The sequence below is a fragment of the Dinoponera quadriceps genome, unplaced genomic scaffold (assembly GCF_001313825.1).
Source record: "Dinoponera quadriceps isolate SergipeBrazil2010 unplaced genomic scaffold, ASM131382v1 scaffold1782, whole genome shotgun sequence".
Classification (NCBI taxonomy): Eukaryota; Metazoa; Arthropoda; class Insecta; order Hymenoptera; family Formicidae; genus Dinoponera; species Dinoponera quadriceps.
Genome location: NW_014555947.1, coordinates 824,216 through 844,870, shown reverse-complemented (window position 1 = coordinate 844,870; position 20,655 = coordinate 824,216). Strand labels below are relative to the sequence as shown.

The 20,655-nt window shown below is 43.8% G+C and overlaps 1 protein-coding gene across 3 annotated transcripts in view; it reads right to left on the bottom strand.

Annotated features, from left to right (window-relative positions):
- Nucleotides 1–20,655, bottom strand: part of LOC106746036 (synaptosomal-associated protein 25) — a 42,349-nt gene that overhangs the window by 7,618 nt on the left and 14,076 nt on the right. For 2 of the 3 annotated variants that reach the window (XM_014622157.1, XM_014622158.1), the window contains exons 4-6: nt 11,756–11,804; nt 4,689–4,806; nt 3,891–4,164 (exon numbers count right to left, since the gene is read on the bottom strand). In XM_014622157.1, the coding sequence (XP_014477643.1) occupies nt 3,891–4,164; nt 4,689–4,806; nt 11,756–11,804 (441 nt within the window). Of the gene's footprint in view, nt 1–3,890; nt 4,165–4,688; nt 4,807–11,755; nt 11,805–18,162; nt 18,212–20,655 lie in introns of all 3 variants that reach the window. The other variant, XM_014622159.1, reaches the window with a different exon arrangement.

Below are 20,655 nucleotides of genomic sequence, written 5' to 3'. Positions count from 1 at the left end.
GAAATGAACGAAAAGCGAGAGACCGATGCGATCCCGGACAGTCACCAATAATCAGATGACGAATGGCTGGTCATCGTTAACCAAGTCAACTTCCGTTAGCCCACCATGTAAAACGAAGGTTCGAGCTTGCCATTGTCAATAGTTTCGACCGAATTTCTCTGGAATTATCGGTCTCTTCGTCAAGCTTCCGAACAAAGTGAAATCCTGAACAAAATCTCGCGATTATTTCGCTGAGAAAGTTTTGTTTTTGTCGAGACATATATTTCTGTCAACTTGGAATTTGAATTTTAGAATCGACCAGTACTCGGTTATTTCCCCTGAGAAGCACGGTATGCCCTGACGCTATTATTGGTCATTCGTTGTATATCGTCGTATATTGGAAAGTCTGGTAATGGTGGTGGTAGTGGTAACGGTGGTTACAAGTGGTTATCGGTGGTGTCATTGCGCAGGTATGTTGGATCAGGTGTTGGAAACAACAGGCGCGGGTTTGGGTGCCGCAGCGACGACGAGAAGACAGAAGAAGGATCAGAAAGAAGGGTGAGCGGGCGGGGGATGATCATCATTCGTCGAGCTGGGAATATCCGAGCGAATCGATACTCGAGCGACTTGACGATTAAACACGATCGTTACATTCAGATAGGATATAATTGTATGTATCCACCAATTACATTGCCTCGCAACTCGATATCATATTCGGATACATATTTCGGATAAATACGTGAAATTCGATGCAACCACGCATGATATTCGATCGTCGTGCTTAACTCATTTGATAATTTGATAAAATAATTTAGTTTAAATCATTTTATTTATATAACTTAATTCGTCCCTCGAGATAATACCGAGCACGTAAGAACGTCGAATAGTCTCAGCCCCCGATAATATGCGATCAGGATTCTATATATGTATAATACACACATATACATATAATCTCTCTTTCTCTCTGCGTTTCCTCTTTTTTTTTAGAAACGCATCTTTGTGATATGCAACTTGGGGCTCGGAGGAGGCGGATACGTGGACAGAGAGAAGAAGACGCATTTTACTTGAGCAGGGCGTGCGCACGTTGATTCGCCGCGGCTATCCTCGATTCGTTCGACTCGCCCTGCGGATTATCAGTTCGGGTTTCGGTCACAGAAGTGTGTGTGTGTGTGTGTAAAGGGATGTGAAATCTGTGTGTGTGTGTGTGTATGTTCGCGCGCGCGCGCGTTTCTGTGGCTTAAATTCCACCCAACCGGGTGCACAATCTCGCGACTAGAGTCTCGCCGTTAGGGATGGGTGACTAAACCCTTTCAACATTACCTGGTAATTCAGTTTATTGTGCGGCTACGACGGATTTTACCGTATTCCGCGAGCTCTCGGAGTATCGTTTGTTCGTTGACACGCGATGTGATTAATAACAGATATGTTAACACGATCGCATATTTTCGAGAACTACCAAACTGATTTTCAAGATAGTTTTGGAAGAAGACTATCACTTTCGACGGTATTTTAGATAAGTAAAGAGTTACTCGAATGACTCGGCCGTCACTCTACGTTTTCAATGAAGTTTTGTTAAGAGAAATTTAAAGAATATATGGAAAGATCAAATAAAAAATTTACCATTCGATTGAGATTTCACCCCGCTTTTGTTCCCCATTGAACCCATTGTAGATCAGATTATAACTTTTCGGGAAATTAACTGCGGACAGTCCGAAATTGTGCACTCCACCCGCTGTGTGACATCCCATCAAAGACCATAATTATTCCACTTCTCACAGTAAACTTTTTTTATCGCATCAAATTAAAATCACCGAGAACTCAATTATATGTTGGCACATTTAAACGTACTTTATTCGCAACGATTGAAAGATGACGCTCGAATACGCGGGAGACACGCTTTATAATTTGCCCTTTTTCGAAAAATCGTTTTTTCTGCCGAATTTTCCGAATTTATGGTCTTTGATAGGCTAGCGTTCCTCGAACGATCAATATTTATCATCGATGCGTCGATATTAGCAATGTCATCGTGGGACAGATATTGTCAACAAAAAAGATTCCGACGGACTAATGCCGACAATAGTGTCGAACGTACGAAGGAAAGAAGCATCTCGTTAATAAGAAAAGCGAAGAAGAGACGTGAGGAAATAGGTCGAGAGAGAAAGGCGGAAACCGCCGATAAATTTAGTCTTAATAAATATTAAAGGTGGAAGGGTAAATATTGATGCATCGAATATCGATTATTGACTGTGCATCTAATCCAGGTTAATGCAAATGCTCGTAAGTATTATACACACGGTAAATGCACACGAATAGTGTGGGAAATGAGACCGATAAGTGACAATAGCGGTAATAAGAAACTTGTAATAAGTAATATGACGGATAATTATATGTTGAAATATCATCTCGTTAAAGTGTGAATGCATATTGATCGTCTAAAGAGCACTTTACAGCCGAACAATTCCGCCTTTTCATTTTGTCTTAGTCTAGGACCTACTATAAAAGGAGTATGGTAAAAGTTCAGAAGTGAGGTTGCGAGGATTCTCGACTATCTTCCGAAAGAAAAAGAAAAATAAAAACTCTCAAATAGCCAGACATACAGTGACGAAAGTTGTCGTTTCCTATATTTTCATTTATATAAATATCGTCGTGATGTTAAACCCAATATTTAACAAATCGAATTGCTAATTATGCTAATCCACCTATATATTTGTAAAAGTCTTCTATCTCTTTATCTTCACGTTAATTCTTCGAACGAAAATGTTATCCACTTTCCCCGCTAATTCACTGGTTTCTATTTTTACCCTCTTTTTTTCCTTTTTTCGCGACGTTGAGAATCCGTGAAAACTACCATAATCCTTGCGAGAGAATCTCGTGGAGAGAAAAAAAAAAGAGATAGAAAAAGAAAGAGAGAGAAAGTAAAAGAGGCAAAAATCCGAAGCGTGATTAGACGCGCAGGGTGGTGCAGTAATTGCATAAGAACACAGAAGGCAGGCTGTGCGCTGAGAGGAGAGTTAAAGAATAATAGCACGGGTGTCTCTGGACGATATCGACAAGGTGCCATGGAGAAGGACGACGTATGTAGGGACAGGGCGGAAAGTACAGCGGCTAATCGTGCGATGCACGTGCGGTACGCATGCAATTTTCGAGATCGAAAGGCTTCCTCGGATCAGTGCGTGTAGCGTTGCTGGGCTGCTTCTCGGATCCCTTATCCTCCGGGGAAGGTGAAAAAATACGCGGTAGACGACGACGTATGTCATTGGGACACCCACTCGAGTCGGGAACGCACGTAAAGGAGCAGGAGGAACCGGCAAGAGAGAACGAATATGGATTCGGGAGGACGACAGAAAGGAATAACGGAAGAAAGGGGGGAAAGAAGGAAGAGAAGAAGAGAGGAGAGGATACGGTAAGAAAGCGAAAGCGACGACGAACGTGATGTGCATCGCTCTGAGCCGCATTGTGCATTGTGACATAGAGATTCGCGCATAATAGACGAGACACGTGTCAGCTCATCCCCCGTTAACACGATCGCTACCACCGTTCAACTGGAAAACCGTCCGCCACGAAGCACCCTGCTTTTAATTTTCCTTTCCTTTTCTTTTGATTTATAAGAAAATGTTAAACAGACTCGGCGTTTGTTTTGTGACGGGCGTAGAATAAGAGAAGAAAAAAAAGGAGAGAAAAAATATCGCTGCCGTATACACACACACGCATACACACACACGCATACACACACGCGTACACGAGGGGAATCGTACCCAGGTCCAAGCGCACGATGGTGAAGCACGCGTCATAACGTGTGGTTGGTAGCGAGCGTGTCAGGTAAAATTTCGCGACGCGCCGGGCGATCGTCAGGTGCCATGCCAAGTCCATCCGGCGACGGTGCAGCGTCACAAACCCGGGGGCGCACTCACCTTGCGATTGATCCTGTCGATTTGCCGGTTCTGGTTCTCGAGTTCGCTGCCCATATCGATCGCCATATTCCTCAAGTTGCCGATCATCGTGTTCACCTGGCCCATGTTCTCCTCCATCTCGGTCTCGCGCGCGTCGTTCGTGATCTTGGCGATGTAACCGCTTTGCGGCCCGATTCCGTTGCGGTCGTCCATCACTCGCTGCGGCTGGTTATTCACGACCTTGCCGTCGTCATTGCCCTTCCACGTGCCCTCGTCTTCCTTGAAGCTGGCGCTCCTGTCGTAAGCAAGATCGTCGGCGAGCGACGTGATTAAAACACGGCTATCTGGCGCGGGCCCCGACGGCCGTACTACGTCGCGTACATATTGCGGAAAGAATCTCTTGCTCGTGAAGCAAGAGACTTGAGACAGGCTCGCAAGCATTTCAGAATTATAAAACGAAACTGAGAGAAGAGTGTCCTCCCGAAAGCAGCGATTTCTCTCTTAGCCACTGTTTCCCTCACAATATGCAAATGAAACGCATGGATAACGCTCTACTCCATATGCAAACTTGTCCCGGTCTATACGCGATAGTTTTTTTTTACCCAAGCAGCACAACGTCTAAAATCGAGTCACAAGACGTTAAGATATCATAAAGATGTCTTATGACACGATTTTGGACGTTGTACTATTCGGATTCCTTTTTCTTGAATTCTAGCAAAGAGACGAGGTGATGATACAAATATACAGGAAAGAGAGAAAAAGAAAGAGGGACAGACAGAGAGAAAGAGAGAGGTAAACGCTAAGATAGTTGTTTCGTACTTGTTACAGGGAAGAACGCAAAGCCCGCAGCACTTCTCCATTCCCGTGAGATTCTTCTCGGCCTCTCTCATATCGGCGTTAATCTGGTCCATGCCCTCCTCGATTCGGTCCAGCTGTTCTGTTTTTGTCGTATGGGATAATACAACGTTAATGTCGATGACAAGAAACGCGACTCGCGAGAGTCGCGAGGATTCCAAGGGGAAAGGGCAACCACGCGAGAAAAGTTGTTTTACTTCTAATAAGGAATCTAATGTAGCGAACGCTCTAAAAGCGATCAACTAAATCTGACCTCTCTGGCAAATGTCTCTCTATGGCTCTGTCGACAAATGTTTCCTACGTGATATAATAATCAAGCTTGTCTAAAATAAAGAAAAAAAAAGAGGTCTTAGCTCTTCGCGGCGCGCGATCTCGATCAATTCTCGCACCGATCTTTCGGTATTTCTCGTCGATTCCTTCATTTGATACAGTTTTCTTCTTCTCTTTATCGTTTAAATGTCAATTTTCTAGATTTAATTTGAAATCGAGAGGGAGACGATGATGCCGAACGCCACGAAAAGCTGAAGTTTGCGGCTTCAAGCGGCTTAGAATTTGCCGGCAACTTTTACTGCGAAAACGTAATGTAATGTAATCAAGCGGCCGCGGACTAAAAAGGCGAACGAAAGTGCAAGTGCATTGCCCAATCCTCTCTTTCGCTATATAATTTTATTTCCTCGGGAAATAAAGGCGAGTAAGCTCGGGTGGTACCCTCGCTGGTACAAGGAAAGGGACGCCTCTTGCAATCTTCCGAGTTTCCGTTCGTTTGTTCGTTCGTACTTCCTTTTTTCCCTTCCTCGCTTTCGATCGCGCAACTGTCACCTTCCGAATTCCGAGATTAAAAAATCGACGATCGAGTCGATCTCGCAAATGTTTCCCGTCGATACAAAATGAAATTTCCGAGTCCGCGTGCGACGAGTCGTGAAATTTTCCACACAGACTTTCGACGATAAGAGGCGCCCTTTTCATCCTGTCTTCAACGGCCGCGTTCGATTGTTCATTTTCTACGACGGGAGGTCCATCGAGCGGATCGACGATCTGTTGACACCCAATTGACTATCTTCTTAATGACAGGTAACGATTTGTTCAAGCGTCCAGATAACAGTGTAAAAAATCAAAAACTCGACTCGTTTTTGCCAAATTTTTAAATTCATGCTTATAATTGTGGATCGGAATTCGTTTCACGCGAGACATTCAAACTTGACGGGACAGAGACAAAGTAGAAGGAGGTACGGGAAAGTGATTTATTGTACCGTCTGAATGCCATTAAAAAAGAGAGAAAGAGAACACGGTGGGGTAAGGATCTCGCGAGAGTAAAAAGAAAACCACGTGATCCGCTCGATAGAGCTCGCGAACTCCGCATAGAGTAAAGTGCAACGAAAGCGCGGCAGTTTAAGCGAAAAGTTTCCTTGCTCGACGTTCCTGCATCGGGGGTGAGTTGTTCTGTCATGTGCCTACCGAATATGTGCAGTGGATTCCTCATAGTGGGTGGTGGAGTTCAGCCAAGTGTACAGGGTGTCCCGAAACAGAGAACAAGGGAACATATTCGCTCGCTCGCTCTCCCTCTCTCTCTCTCTCTCGCGAGTATTCTTTTCGACGAAACTCTGAGCGAGTTTTTCATCTTCGTAATGAGAATTTCGATCGGAATTTTTCCTCGAGATACGAATAATCAGATAGCAACGATGGTGAGGAAGAGAGAGAGAGAGGAGTCCCGTGGGACACCCTGTATCCACGTGCCACGCAGTGTAGTAGGTTTTAGCCAGTAAATACAATGAACGCGAGTTTGCCTAAGGGTATACGCGCGTAGGAGTACATATTCGACTAATATGTGTTGTAAGCGATATCCTTGTAACGCGACTATATCGAGTGCTCGACCAGGCTGGTTTAAGCGTAACGAGTAACAGGGTATATAAATTCCGGCTGTGAAAATTTTCGAAGCTGGATTATTCGCGGGTTGTTCCGGTCGCATCTTGACGTGATATCGATCTGCGTTTCACCGACCGATGTGGGCAAAATCGTCGTGCGGCGAAAGGCCACGAGAGCGTGTCGAAGTAGGCGGTGAACGCAATTAACACGCGCGTAAAACTGGGTCCAATGGATCATTCTTCGCCGGATGTGCTGTACGCGTACTCGTAAAGCCCCGATCACGTCTGTTGTCCGCTTGTTTTGTTTTTCTCTGTTTTCTGTGAAGATCCGTTCGCGCCACACGATTCTTTCGGTACGATTTGCGAATCGTGATTGGGATTTCTCTCTCGTTCCCCGATTGTCACTTTTATCGCTTGATTCATCATCACCGGTTAAAGGAGTCCGATAATTCGAACCTGCGAGCGTATCTCTAGAGCGTATCTACACGGATATTGAAGTTGAAGTTTACGAGTAACATTCTTGCAAGAAAACGTGTCTCGAAAGTGTCCCACACCGATTTTCACGGGCTTGGGATATATTGCAGAACAATCAAAAGTTATATTTCAATAAATTATATCAATATATAATCTTAATAAGAGTTATTAATTAAAATTAAAAAGAATTAAACATACTTAATATATAATATTAAGGATGATATACATAACGATATCTAAACATATTAAGTCTTGCCAAAACTCGTGCGGTGCGAACGGACCTCGAGGGAGTTTGAGTGAGAATTTCGGATTTGCGGTGGAGGAAAGGAATCCAAAGGGAATGGTTGTAGGAGAATTCAGGAAGGGAACCGGAAGAATGATGAGAGGTGAGAAATAGAGAGAAAGAGAGAGAGAGAGAGAGAGAGAGAGAGAGAAAGAGAGGGTGGACGGAAGAAGTAAGTATCGTAACTGACAGTATTAGTATGAGTGTAGAAGAGAAAGTAGTTACGCAGACAGAGCGGCGAAGCCCGAGAAGCCGAAGAAAGAGGAGCGGAAAGAAGGGCGGAAGAGAACCCAAGTGCGAAGAAGAGTCGGTGAAGTCAGAATTAGCCGAAACGGAAAACACCGCGTTGAGAGCGCTGAGGCGAAATGTAAGTGAACGATATATATAACGATGGTCTGCTTTTTGGATGCTGCTGGATAGTATATATATAAAAAGAGAGAGAGAAAGAGAATGAGAGATAGATAGAGACACTATCGTTTGATAACAGGGGCGTAGCGATAGGACGAGCAAAGTAAGGACGAGCAGCGAGACGACGTTTCCGCGTCTCGACAACAACAATAGCAAGTCGCTGCTCTTTTCTCAGTTTCCGCTTGGAGTTTTCCGCTGCGCAAATCCTCCTCCTCCTCCTCTTCCTCCACCTCCTTCTCTTCCGCTTTTCCTGCTTTTCCACAAAATCCCAAGCTACGCCCCTGGGCTTTTGGCAATAAGTAAACAGCGGTGTCTCGACGATGCACACGTGAATGTCGCATAAGTATCGCAAATGTGGACACACGCACAATCATCTCAAGGGTGTCCCGCGAAAAGGGGTTGCGCGCGAGTAGCGAGGCCTCGTTTCTCTCATTCGGCGGTTCGCCGACTTTCCTTGTGAGCGGGCAAATTTCAACGGCCGTTCGTCAGAAACGCACTGCTGTCCCACTTCGAGCTTTGTCACTGCTGATTACAATTTCTCGAGGAGAGAAAGGGTTAAAATGACAAAGATCTGAGGCAAAGATGGAAGCCTTAAAGGTCGTCCGGAATTCGAACGAGAGGGAAACCAAAGTTCCGCACGCGCGGAAAAATCGGCTACGAACCGCTTCGCGGAGTCGGAGAATCCTGCAGCCCGCCCACCGATCCCCCTTCCGAGGACGATTTGTCTACACGATGGTGCGTGCGAAATACACGGCGATGTTTGAGAAGTGATGCTTGTGAAAACGGCAACGAATAGATACGTCATTTAAGAAAAAAATGACACTTTCGTCGGCCCGTAATCGACGTCATCCCCACACATTATCGTCCGCCTCGTTTCCTCCCTTGAGATACCGCCGTATATTTCGCGTACGGATAAGAAAGATATTCGCACTGTATCTCCCGCATTCTCGGTTAATAAGCAGCCGTCGCTTTAAAATGGAACGAAGCATTTCGAAGGACGAACAACGAGCTGGCTGGGCCTCCTCGACGGCGGACTGATCGGTATTGAACGGCCGATAATACACGAGTGTTCCCCCGTGTCTGTTTATATAATATCTGAAATATTTTTATTAACACAGCACAAGAGGGTATCGCGCGGATATTTATAGCGACGAACGAGTACTATTCTTATCCGACGCACATACACCGTATGTGTATAACACACACACACACATATATATCTACTGTATTGTAAAATTTACATATTTATATCGCCGGTTGTCGCTTTGTGTCTGCCGGGACCGGCGTGATTACAGAGAGAGCTTCGTTTTTGCAACTTTTCTCTTTGATATTTTCTTTTGTGTCCTGTTTTTGTTTTTTTTTGTTTGTCATCTTTTCTCTGTTTTGTCTTGTTTGTCGATTTCTCTCTTTCTTTACACGTTTTTCGCGGTGGATCTATGTAGTTTATGTTAGGCTAGAGTGAAGTGGCTTACCGCCTTGCTCGTCCAGCATTACGAGGGTTTTCATCCCGACCTCGTGGCTCTAAACAGGCAACCGACCAATCAGCGGCGTGTTAAAACATATTGACGTACAGGAATAATTAATCGCCGTCGGGACACGCTCCCTCGCCTCGCTCCGCGGCGGTCCCCCCAAAAAAAAAAGAAAAGTAAATTCGGCACTGGGACCTCACGAGGGGCCCCTCTCGCGATTCACCAATGTTAACGCGAGAAGAAAAGAGGTTCAGGAAAGATATGATATAGAGAACGCGATAAAGAGAAAGAAAGGATAAGATAGTAGAACGAGAAGGGGGGGAGACAAAGAGCGAGATGAGATAATGTCGGAGCGGCGAGAAAGCGCGGACGACGAGTTTTCAGCCTGAACTAATTAATCTATCATGGAGTGTCGGAGAAAGGAGACTGCTGGATGTGAGGAAAGTATGACGACGTGACGCTTTACGGTTGACAGCGAACACCGACAAACACCGGGGGTTTGACAATGTAACAAGTGTGAGGAGAAGAGGTGGGGATCGTAGACACGACGAAAGGTTTCACCCCCGTTACATTTTCCCAATTAATTTCCAGAAGGATTTCATTGAATCTACTTTCAAGGGGTCGGATGAAATAGGGATGCGACAGTGTGTAATTGACATTCGCTAATTGCGAGTAAAGTGGAAATACAGTTTGTGAAAGACAGAGAGAAAGAGAGAAATAGAGGGAAAGAGAGAGAGAAAATAAGAGACAGAGGGAAGTAAATGGCAATGCGTAACTCTTGACATTCCCCGATAATGACTAATAATCGGGAAAATTCACGGTGGATGAAAAATGTAAATGGTAATCGGTGAAAAAGCGTTTATAACGATTATTCTCGCGATAATTGATCTTTATGCAAATCTCGCGGGGGAAGGGGCGGATGTGAGTAGAAAATTCAAGTTATGAATGGGGTGTACATATGAGAAGAAGAATGATGACGATCTATTTCGCTAAACGTTCTAATAAAAAATTCAGACGGAACGAGGGATAAAGCTCGCGCAGTTTCCGATAACGAGAATCGTGATCTCGATTGAAATCGATGACAATCCTTCGTACTTCACGCATGTTCACGTATGTATATGAATGTGATAACTATTCCAATATTTCAATTTAATACATAAAATGACAAAATGCAATTGTACGAAGCAAAGTTTCGTGACTCGGAAAAGAGACTTCTGTGGAGCATTGATCCTGCATTAATAATTAGGGGTGTTTGTTAATCTCACTCCCTTCCACTTTGACACGTAATACTTTGGTATCGCGATACGAACGTAAAATATCATATTTCCGAAGTGCGAAGGGTTGCGAGTAAATAGACACCAGAGCAGAGCAAAGCTAGACAGAAAGTGGCGAGAGAGATAGAGATATATATATATATAGAGAGAGAGAGAGAGAGAGAGAGAGAGAAAGAGAGAGAGAGAGAGAGAAAGAGAGAAGAAAGAGATAAGAGGACAACAGGACTCTTCGTTAAGTGTCCTGCGCACACGTAGAGACATTGATAGAGCGTCATGCCCGCTGAAAGATATAATATCGGAGATTAGTATCAGGTTCAGGGACAAAGACAAGATCGAGGTGGCGAACAGGAAGTTTCGTCAGGTGGTCTAAAACGGTAAGAGCCTAAAAACGATCATGTTGTCGTTGATGCTGAAGTGACCTGATATCGATGATGTCGAATGTCGACTTTTTCGACGACAACGGAGTCGTCCTATCAACCCATTCGCTAGCGGATGCGAGAGGATCGCTCGTCATCGCGGAATTTTCATTGTATCTTCGTACGACGATGACGACGACGGCGGTAATAAAGTAGCGAATGGGTTTGTCGTTATGGATTACCGCGACGAAGAGTCGCGTAACGAGAATCAAATTCGTACGGTCGATGATCGATTGCGGCATTACGTAACGTAACGTCTATGTATTGATAAATGATGTTGATAAATAACAAAGCAGAATCTCAACTTAGCTGTCGAAAGCATTATCAGATTGTCAAGTGAAAATATAGACTTGAGATTTTGTCACATCACGACAAAGAAGATACACTATATATCGACAATTTAATATCGCCGATAATCCTGCTTTTTTTACGTGAAAAAGGTAAGCACAATATCACAAAGGATCACGGTCGGCCGTTCGTAATCAATTGCTCGTTTAGCGCTCTCGACTCCGCCAGGATCCCAATTACGCATCGGAAACACCGCCCGCCCTTTCCGCAGGAAAACGCAAATTGGCAAGTAACGAAGGGCGTGCACGTGTACTCCCGGCTATTCTTTCCCTTGCCACGTGTCATTCACATCCTTCGCTTCGCGCCTCTTCGCTTTTCCATCAGCTCTTTTTTCCTGCCCTTTTATCACCGTTATCATAATTTCCTCGCTCTGCCCCCCTCCCCATCCCCATATTTATTTCTTTGTCGTTTTCCCGTTCTTTCCGTCGGAAACTGTCATCGCATCGCTCGCTCGTTCTTCGCAAGAGAGTGACTTATTGCTGTTGGGAACTGCTTACCGCCTTGGTGGTCTAACATCGTCAGAGTGTTCGCTCCGATCTCCTCGCTCTACGACAGGGTCGAAGGTGCCACACATTAACGGAAACGAAAGATCGTTCTCAGTGGATGCGTGCGTAAATAACTGCGAAATAAAGTCACAGACAAGAAAGCAAACAAAATCCGCCAGCACGTCCTGTCCGCCAAATGTGACGAAAGGCGAAAACGCTTTTCGTTCGAGTCACCATATCAGTTCCATATCAAATAGCAGACGCGATAATGAGACTATTAATTAGATAGCTTTTACCATCGTTCATTGTGAAAAGATAGGCATTCCGAATATCGCGTTATTCGACAAGACGTGCCGCGTAACGAACAAATAATAATATCATATTCATCGAAGTCAAACGATAATAATAACGAATAATAACGAGAATAATAAATAATAATAATAATAATGGAATAATAATAGTAGTGGTAATAGTAAATGAAAAATAACATAACAAGGGAGGGGAGAGTAAGAATAATAATAATTGAGACAAAGAGCCGGAGGCAGCTCGCGATTATGTCGCTGTAATATCACACATACATCGTCCTAATCGCAACCATACGACGATAATCGCTCGTCCAACCTCTTCTTAGGCCGGTTGCAACCATGCCGTTTATCGTGCTACTCGCGAACAACGAAATGCTTTATCCGTGTATCAATGATGGAATCAACTTTTCTAGAAAATAAAAAATTCATCGATAGTATTTTAATCGGGTATATCCGAAGTTTGAGCCTCTTTGGAACGGTCGTTTTGGAAATTTGGAAATGCAGACGTTAATTGAGAATGAGGTAAACTTCAGTTAAATTGCCATAAATATACCAATTAATTGGGAAAAAAGAATAGGAGGGAGAAGGAAAAAGAAAGAAAGAGGAAGAGAGGAAAGATAGAATCGCACATTGACTTTAATTAAGTTTTCTTCGCAATCGCAATGAATCAGCCATGATTTCAACCGGCCTTCGTCGTTAACCGCTTACGTTAGAAATCATAGACGAAAGAATAGAAAGATAACAACGATGACAGACACGACGTGTCGACGATATTAAGAGTAATGATGAGTAATGAGAAAAAGAGAGACAGAAAGAGAGAAAAAGATCAAGATAGATAGACGATCTAATGGAACACAAATGGATAAGATGCGCCGGCGACATTGACAGAGACACGATTATCAGTGGAGAACAAGAGATCGTCTTCTCTCGATTCTCAACAGATGAATATCTTTGCGAACTGTACGTACGTAAAGCGCTAAAGTTATTAGACCAAGACGTGAATTATTCTGCCGGTAATACCTATTTCATCTGCGCGAAATAACTAATAGTCTCGAAATACCGGGTACAAAAAGGAAAGAGCTACAACAGAATCCGTGCTAGCCTACTTTCGAAAGGAAGATTCCAACGACGGAAAGATTCTCGCGGGATCATTCTAATAATGTTCACACCGCGAACTCCTCTTCCTCCGATAACACCGGTAATAACTGATAATCGGCTCGATCAATGACGGGCACATCTCGCGTGGGTAAACGCGGCGAATCGTCGGGTAACGTCTCTTCGACGTCGTAGTCGACTTCGCTCGTCTTTAGAACGAATGTACGCGAGTCGGCCGAGGATGATGGGCGATGAGACGATGATCATATTATATGGCAGCGGGGACGCCGCTAATTACCCTCGTCGTGCTAAGCAGCGACTCGCGCGATTGGCGCGATCGCGCCGAGCGGAGTTTCTCGCCTGAGTCGACGACACGCCGCGCATTTTCTTTCGTTCGTTCTTTTCTCTTTGTTTTTTTTTGTTCAACACGCGTTCCTTGTTCTCCGTCTCGAGCCCGATTAGGCGATCGGTTCAATTATACATATATATATTTATAGTATATATATATATATATATATATATATATATATATATGAGTCCTTTTGTGATAAACATCTCCTTTAAACAGTACCGCAAACATATACTTCGGCCAGCGACTCGAAGTCAAGCGGGGACAGTATCTACTTGGTAAGACGACGGCCGACAGAGAGTAGTTATACGTTCGATGCACAGATTGCAACCAAGGAGATATATAGAGAAAGAGAAAGAGAGAGAGAGAGAGAGAGAAAGATAGGAAGGCGGGGAAAAAAATACAGACAAGGAGAGACAGAGAAAGAAAAGGAGCAAGAAAAAGATCAGATAGAAGAGGAGAGAAATAAAACAAGTTACGACAGACAGACATCTACCGCCAAGCGATTACGTGTCATAGGAAGTTATATACTTTCTTTATCTGTACACTAGATAGAACGATTACAGGTACATATCGATATGTATATAGAGAGATATATACATGTAATTATATGCGTATATATAATATATATGTATATAAAATTATATATGCATATATGTACATGAAAAGAGAGAGATATGTATATATATATATATATTTTACACGTAGACTGAAAGCGACACAGCTGTAAGCTTCGCGCGAGTGGCTACGGAGTATAGTAAGAAATAAGTACACAATCCAGAATTGTAGCATGTATCTTGTGAAGTGAGATCGATCGGGGTTAATTACGAACACGAATGTGACACTGCAACGTTATGCGATGATTAACGAGCCGCTAGTGACGAAAGTGGTGCTAAAAATTAATATTGATCATACTCATTCTATAGTGACCGAATCACTTTATGGTAAATCAATCGTTCGATCGGCGACAAGCCGTTGCTATTCGGCGATTATTATGGTGACGCCGATGATGGATCATCACCTCTGAATAAATGACATTATCTCACGATAATTGCAGTTCGTATTACGCCGAGGTCCATTATCCGCTCGCCGATTGTATCGAATTATTTAGCGTGATTATTAATTATAGAGCGAATATATACAGTCGAAGCGCTGAGTAGATCAATTGCACAAGATGAAAATTCCGTATGATCCGAACATCATTTTCCTCATCGAAAATTCTCGTAGTGTCCGACTCGTGTCCGTAATTATCGCAGTCGCGATATAATTCAGATACACCCGTAATACAATAGAATCGTATTGTAAAAAGCGAACGCGATAATAGCGTTTGATGAGAGTGCACTTAGCAACGTCTCTGAATTTCATCGTCGACAAAGAGCGCGTAAAAAGGACCGCCGCTGAGGAGAAAATTCGAGAGCTCGGTAAAGATGTGTTCTCTGCATCAAATGCCATTATCACGTCACACACACGCGCATCAGAACGAACGCATCCCATGTGTCGTTCGGATGGGAAGAGAATCAAGAAGAAGAAGAAGAAAACATTTGCTTGAGATCTATATGGAAAGACGAAGGAATAAAGAGAAAACAAAAAAATAAAGAAACGCGGAGGAAAGTGAGTGTGTGTGTGTGTATAATGGATCGTACAGAGAGGCGAGGGGTCAGGAAGTTTGGGTGTAGGAAAATGCGGAAACAGAACGATCACGATCGATTAAACCACCTGAACAACAGCTGTTAATTGTATACACGCGAGACAGCGACAGTTCAGTCTCGTTGAGCGTCTCGTACATCATCTAACGGTTCGTTCGCGCTTCTTCGAAGAGAAGGGATCCAAATGAGGTAGAACCAATGTAAAAGGATCTGGAGAAGCGCGCATACGCAGAGAAAATGGAAATTTACACGTATTGATAAAAAAAAAGAATACGTCAACTACGCGGATAAAGAGGGAGAGATTATGCATGGTTTGTTTATGTGATAGAGCGAGGCGCGAGTCGTTGGATCGTGTATGAGTCGCTCACGTCAACGCTGGCGGCAACAGCGGCAGTGAGATAGCAGCAGCAGCAGCAACAGCGATGACTGATTTATTGGTGTGAACCCATTTTCACATTGTGTAGACGTATCGTGACAAGTACGTCATGGAGGAAGTGTTCTCTGTATGCAACGCTACTACCACTGTTCCTTCACACACCCACACACATGTGCGCGCGCGCACACGATCATCAACTTTCCCGTGACGTAGTAATGAAAATGTGGCCTCTCCGTAAAAGATGGGCCTGAGAATGATTCACGTCGTGGTAGTAACTGCCTGACCGGGTCGTTAAGGAAAATTCTCTCCGTCGGTACTATGCGCCGTTATAATCCGAACTTTCCTTCCGGGGAAATGAAACGGAATGAAAAATGCATTCTCTTAATTTTTGCCTCATTGGAGGACAAAAATTGCGATAGAGAGAAGTTACAGAGTGTTAGTCGAACAGCAGCTAGCGTTACGAGAATAAATTCACACCGCATTCGGTAATCACCGGACGCATCTGTGCTCTGTCAGCGAAAAAAATCGGATTTTGATCACGGAAAGGAAGGAAGTAAAAAGCACATTATTTTCCGAATGGACCGTTTGGAATTTCCTGTCGGTGCACAAACGAGAGATATCTTCGTTAACGACCAGAGGAGACGCAGCCGTAGTGTAATAGTACAAGTAGTAACGTTAGTAATATCAGCAGTATCAGTTTGTGTCAGTGATTAGGATTAGCGATGGTGTTGTAATCAGTAGTAATCGTAGTAGATCCGACTGTATATATAGTAGGGATACAGTAATAGTATACAACGCGATTGTGCGGTGGCAAGTGGCTGTAGATTTCCCTTAATCGAATTTGCTAATAGAGCGTTAATAGGTGACTATCCTCGTGGTTATGTTGTCTCTTTTATCGTGGGCAAATGGTCATTTCCAAGAATCGTCATCGTTTAATTCCCATTTATAAAAATTAAGGCGATTCGGATGAAAGTTAAAGTGGAACGAAACGAGCTCGCGATAAAGCGACGGTGTGTTAATTGACAGTACCGATCCGTGAGTGATCAAAGTGAGTTTAATTTCAAACGCGTTAAATCGGGCGGAGATTAATCGATATTTTGGAGGCCAATCTAAAATTGGGTAGCTTTTGTGTACGAGAGCAAGAGAGAGAGAGAGAGAGAGGGAGAGAGAGAGAGAAAGAGAGAGAAAAAGAGAGAGAGACTTCCTGTCACAATAAGAACGAACTGTCTAACTTCAATTCTCTCTTGGAAAATGGAAACGCGAAGCTTCCACATTGGCGCTCGATTTTCATCGTCATCTCGCCCGAAAACGAACGATGACTCTCGTCATCGATAGACGACATCATACGACGTCAAAAAAAAAAAGAAAGAAAAAAAAACCGACGTTCAGCGATTTCATAGCGTGTCATTCGCGAAAAAATCTCCTGATCCAGTCGCGAATTTTTCGCTCGCACTTCGTCGAATTCGGGAGAGACCGAATATCTGGAGCACGTAACGACTGTAATTAGAGGAGGTTGCGGGGATGATGGCAGACCTATATCCGTGATATCTCGTGGCCCGGTAGAACTCTGAGTGTGTTAATAGAACAATTTCCGTATGAGGGTTAACGGTCGCGACTATAACGTATGTGTTTTGACACTCGAGGATCCCTCAGGACGCTCTTTTAGCCGTTTTGTCCCACAGACTATCCCTTTTTCGAGCAACTTCTAATGTGATGCCGAATCTATCGCGTTCAGAAAAACAGAGTCATTCGTTAAAATTCTAGGAATGCGACCGTTAAGCACTTTCTCCTGTAGTACATCACAACCGGAAAAGTCATTATCATATTGTTGTGTGCAATTATCATAAGAATTACATTGTATAGGCGTGTTGAATTGATCCAGTCGATTCGTTTATCTAAGTATCTGTCGAATTTGTAAGCAAACAGCGCGTAAGAACGATGGAATGATCTGAGGAAATTTACGGGGATGACCGAACATCTCGCTAATAGTTGTCAGTTTCGAAACTGCGGAAGAGTACGGGAAAATGCGAGTAAGTATAAGAACAGTTTCGAGTGAAAGAATTAGTGAAAGCTGTGAGATACCGTTTGACGTAGTGGTCTATTTTTTATAAATATTGTCAAGTTCTTTTTGAGGAGAAAAATAATATCTTTCCGAATAAGGAAGAATAACATTTCGTCAGCGATGAAAATTAAAATAAACGTCTCTTAAAATATCGCATATAATTCTGTTTGCTAAAATTATCATTATTTTCTTATCGGAAAATAGAGGAAAAGTACAAGATTTAAAATACGGAAGATTTTCCAAGATGTGTATGAATAGAGAGAGTCGCATTAAAAAAAAAAAAAAAAAAAAAGAGAAAACACTATTCATCGCTCTTCTCTATTTTACGATTTTCCTGATTCGAACTTCATATCATGTGTGCGTGTGTCACGTGTGTAACTATGTGTATGCGTGTACATAATACGTGTGGAAAGGGCGCTCGCGGAGTAGGTAACGCTTCTATGGATTAACGGGCGCGCGACACGTTGTGTGTTTAATCGTATAAAAGGTGTGCATGACTACAACGAGGTCCCCTCGTCGTTTCTTTCACCTCCTACCCTCGTGGTACGTACGGCTGTTACTTATTGCTAACAAGCGATTCACTCACCTCCCTGGTCATCGAGTGCGACCAGAGTGCGGATGCCAGCCTCCTTGCTCTACGACAGACAGAGGCAGCATAACACAGACAACCACCACCAGTGTTAGAGAGAAAGAGATAGAGTGAGAAAGAAAGAGAAAAAGAAAAAGAGAGAGAGAGAGAGAGAGAGAGTCGTATACCTTTCTTTACTCTTTCTTTGCATTTTTTTTTAGTAAGTATATAGTAGTAATATTAGTAGTATATTAGTATAGTTAGGTATATAGACGGAGGTATGTACGGACAAGTCGGTGGTGGACTGGGCAAGCAAGACAAGAGGTGGATTGTGGCCGGATGTTTTGAGGTGGTTGCGCGCCGTAGAGAGTGGGACAGAGTGAAAAGTATCGGGGCCTCTCTCGTTTCTTTTTGAATCAAAGGTCTCCTTTTTTCTCGATGGTATACTTTTTCACCGTTCGGACGACGTCGCGGCGCGCCCTCGGGCTCGCCTTGGCGTACTCTAATCGCGTGTTATAGACGCGACCTGCCCGCAACGCAGAGACAGGTGGGCAGAGACGGGCGGGCAAGCGATAGAAAAAAAAAAGTAGTAGACCGATCGGAGATACAGTTGTTGTCGCGATAATCACGCGACGGTACGAACGTGTCAGCATGTTGTCGCTTGTTGTTGATGTTGTTGTTCTTGATGTTGTATCGGTCAATAGCGATGTTGTTGTTGTTGTTATTGTTGATGTTGTTGTTGTAGATGTTGTTCCTGTTGCTGTAATTGTCGTCGCCGTTGTTGTTGATATTGTGCATTTATTTATTTATTCAAAGTTATTTTTTTCTATACTTTTGTTTTTTCGTTAACGGACATCTTCCTTCTAGCAAAGCGCGCGTTGGTCTTTGGTGCTGTTTGTAATTATTTTTTATTCGACTTTTTGGCTCCGCCTTTTATGATACTCTACGAGTTTTGGCTGAATAGGTACGCGCGATTCCTTGATCGCCGATCGACCATCTGCTCGACCTCCGTTCGGTCGGAGGATCGCAGGAAAGATCGAACGCGATCGAGGAGATGCGGGACCACGGCTGCAGTGTTGTTTTTTTATTCTGGCGGTGGGTGAGAATTTCTTGGACACCCAGTAACGAAAAGAGCGGTACATAGAGTGTAGAGGTTAGAGCGGTACAACCGCAGGGTATAGAATAGAGTACACTTCCATCGAATGAGATCCAATGCGCAAGGCAAGTCATAGGGCCTCGCGGGCCCTTCAAGTCACGAGCATGTTGCAATGAATATCGGTTAAAAATCGATAATAAGGGAAAGAAAAACGAAAAAGACATAGAAGTAAGATATAACGAAATTCACGGCGGTAAGCGTTTTTGTTGTGATCGAGTATTGTAGAAAGGAGAAACCCAGAAACCTCGGCATCGCGGAAACTTCGGTGCCCCGGAGTCTCGGCAGCCAGGGAATCTGAGAATTTTAGGAAATCTAGAAATCCGAGGCATCCCGTGGGATGCTTGCGAAGTGTAACGGGCTGGAAAGATCGTGACTTACAAATTTTCGGGCCTCGGGAGACCAGGAAAGTCTCTGGAGCTGGAAAGTCAAAGGCCGGAGGTTCGTAGGAACCTCGATGCTCCGTAAACCCCAGGGCGGAACGTAACGATACTCCGCCGATGAGTCGTTAAATATCTACGATTACCGTCAACCCTTTGCACTTACACAAAGTGAAAGATAATTTTGTTGCCAATCACATAATACGATGAAGGTAATGGTATTCAAATAATAATAATAATAATAATAATAATAATAATAATACAGAATCACATTAAAGAACGCGCGGAAAACGGAAAGACTCCGCCGCAAAAAAATCCCGGTGCGAGACATCTCTCTCGGGACTCAAAGGGTTGCGAGTACCTAGACAAATGCAACGTAAAACACACACGCACACGTAATTAGGAACGTCGGGTACGGGAAATAAAGGAAGAGGAAGAGCAACAAGGGCAGCGAATGAGTGAATGAGCGAATGAGCGAGAAAACGAAACGAAACGAGTGGTCCTTGAATCGCGGAGGAGAGGAGGGTGATACGACCGTATATGCGTTAAATTGGTCATCTTTCGTATTTTATCAGGTGCCCCGGTATTCGCACGCCACATTTAGCGCTAAACGCGATCGCTTGTGGTTCTGATCTCAGTGTGTGCGATGTGCCGACATCGAAGATGCGACGTAGCGAAATGAGAAAATAAAGTAAAAGCTATTGTACAAAACAGTACTTGGACGGCCGCATTTAGGGTGAAACGCGGCGTTAAAATAGGAGCAGGAGAATACGGACGGGTGTTCGTTCTTATTTGTTTGATCGGTCGAACGAATAATCGTTCGGTTTTCCGGCCGTACACGGAATAATGCGATACTCATTCGTGTTTTTGCTCCTTTCCTCATTCGACAATTGAGGTGCAAGCGTGCGTATCGGTCGAAAGAAAGAAATACAGCGCGTAATCGTGGAGGTGCGTGAGCGGTTCTGTGGGGGAGGGGAA